At 36.2% G+C, this 1,570-nt stretch overlaps 1 protein-coding gene across 1 annotated transcript in view; it reads right to left on the bottom strand.

The window, feature by feature from the left end:
• LOC103604351 (inositol 1,4,5-trisphosphate receptor type 2-like) overlaps positions 1–1,570 on the bottom strand; it is a gene marked incomplete at its 3' end in the record, with an annotated part of 116,092 nt that overhangs the window by 21,902 nt on the left and 92,620 nt on the right. The window contains exon 19 of the mRNA XM_008588910.1: positions 768–789. Coding sequence (XP_008587132.1) covers positions 768–789 — 22 coding nt within the window. The remainder of the gene's footprint in view (positions 1–767; positions 790–1,570) is intronic.

The following is a 1,570-nucleotide window of genomic DNA, read 5'->3' as shown; positions in this document are numbered from 1 at the left end:
CAAGGAGATATCATCTCACACCAGTTAAAATGGCTATTATCAAAAAGACAAAAAATAAATGCTGGTGAGAATGTGGAGAAAGGGGAACTCGTACACTGTTGGTGGGAATGTAAATTAAGTACAGCCACTATGGAAAACAGTATGGAGGTCCCTCGAAAAAACTAAAAATAGAAATACCATATGATCCAGCAAACTCATTACTGAATAAATATTCAAAAGAAAAGAAATCAGTATGTCGAAGATATACCTGCACTCCCATATTTATTGCATCAGTATTCACAATGGCCGAGATATGGAATCAACCCAAGTGTCCATCAACAGATGAATGGATAAAGAAAATGTGGTATATACACACAATGGAATATTATTTGGCCATAAAAATAAATGAAATCCTGTCATTTGTAGCAACATGGGTGAGTCTGGAGGATGTTATGTTAAGTGAAATAAGCCAGGCACAGAAAGACAAATATCGCATCTTTTTACTCAAACGTGGGAGCTAAAAAAGTTAATCTCATAGAAGTAAAGAGTAGAATAGTGGTTACCAGAGGCTGGGAAGGGTAGGAGGTGGGAGGATAGGGAGGGGTTGGGCACAAAATAATGCTACAAAAATACAGTGAGATAGGAGAAATGAGTTCCAGTATTCAATAGTACAGTAGGGTGACTATAGTTAATAATTTATTATATATTCCAAAATAGTTGCAAGAGAAAGCTTGGACTATTCCCAACACAAAGAAATAATTGTTTGAGGTGCTGGACATCCTAATTACCTTGATTTGATACATTATATACCTGTACAAAATAGCACATGTACCCCATAAATATATACAATTGTTATGCATCAATTTAAAAAAATAAATTTAAAAAAAGAAAAGAGTGAATGCCCTGAGAAAACAATTAGAAAATAACTAGCACTTCCAGTTCCAAGTTAGATCACAGTATTTTAGAGAGCTAGATATCCAGTCCACTTAAGATTTTTACTCCATTGCTGGACCTGGAGGGAACTTGGTATTCCTCTGCCTGGAGTTCTCCTGCCCAGAAGGTCCCATGGCTTGATCACTTCTGACTTGTAATGCAATGTCACCTCCTCAGGTAGATCTCTTCTGGCCACCCTCTCTAAAGAAGAACTGCCATCACTCTAGGTCCATGTACCCATTTTTACATTTCAGTCATGGCATTATCACTCTCACATTATATTACATAAAGACAGGGATTCTGCCTGGCTTACTGCTCTATTTCCAACATTTGTAATAGTGCCTTACATAGCACTACATAGCAGTCATTTAATAAAAGTTTGTTAAGTTAATGCATGAATAAAAGAAAAAAAGATTGGATAAACAAATGAACTATTAAGAATGAGAATGACTTTTTTATATAAGGCTTTTATAAAAAGTTGGATCTCATTACATTAAAGGTACTCTATCTTTCATCAAGTTGAATTTTTGCTTTATACTTTTCTAAATTGTTTCAAAAAATATACATAATTTCATGTTTCTTAAAAATTTATTAAGCGGCCGGCCCAGTGGCGCACTGCTACAGTGCGCCGCTTGGGAAGCGCGGCGGCGCTCCCGCC

Source organism: Galeopterus variegatus, unplaced genomic scaffold (assembly GCF_000696425.1).
Source record: "Galeopterus variegatus unplaced genomic scaffold, G_variegatus-3.0.2 Scaffold5099, whole genome shotgun sequence".
Classification (NCBI taxonomy): domain Eukaryota; kingdom Metazoa; phylum Chordata; class Mammalia; order Dermoptera; family Cynocephalidae; genus Galeopterus; species Galeopterus variegatus.
Note: the sequence above shows the minus strand (reverse complement) of the source record. Positions and strands in the feature narration are given on the sequence as shown.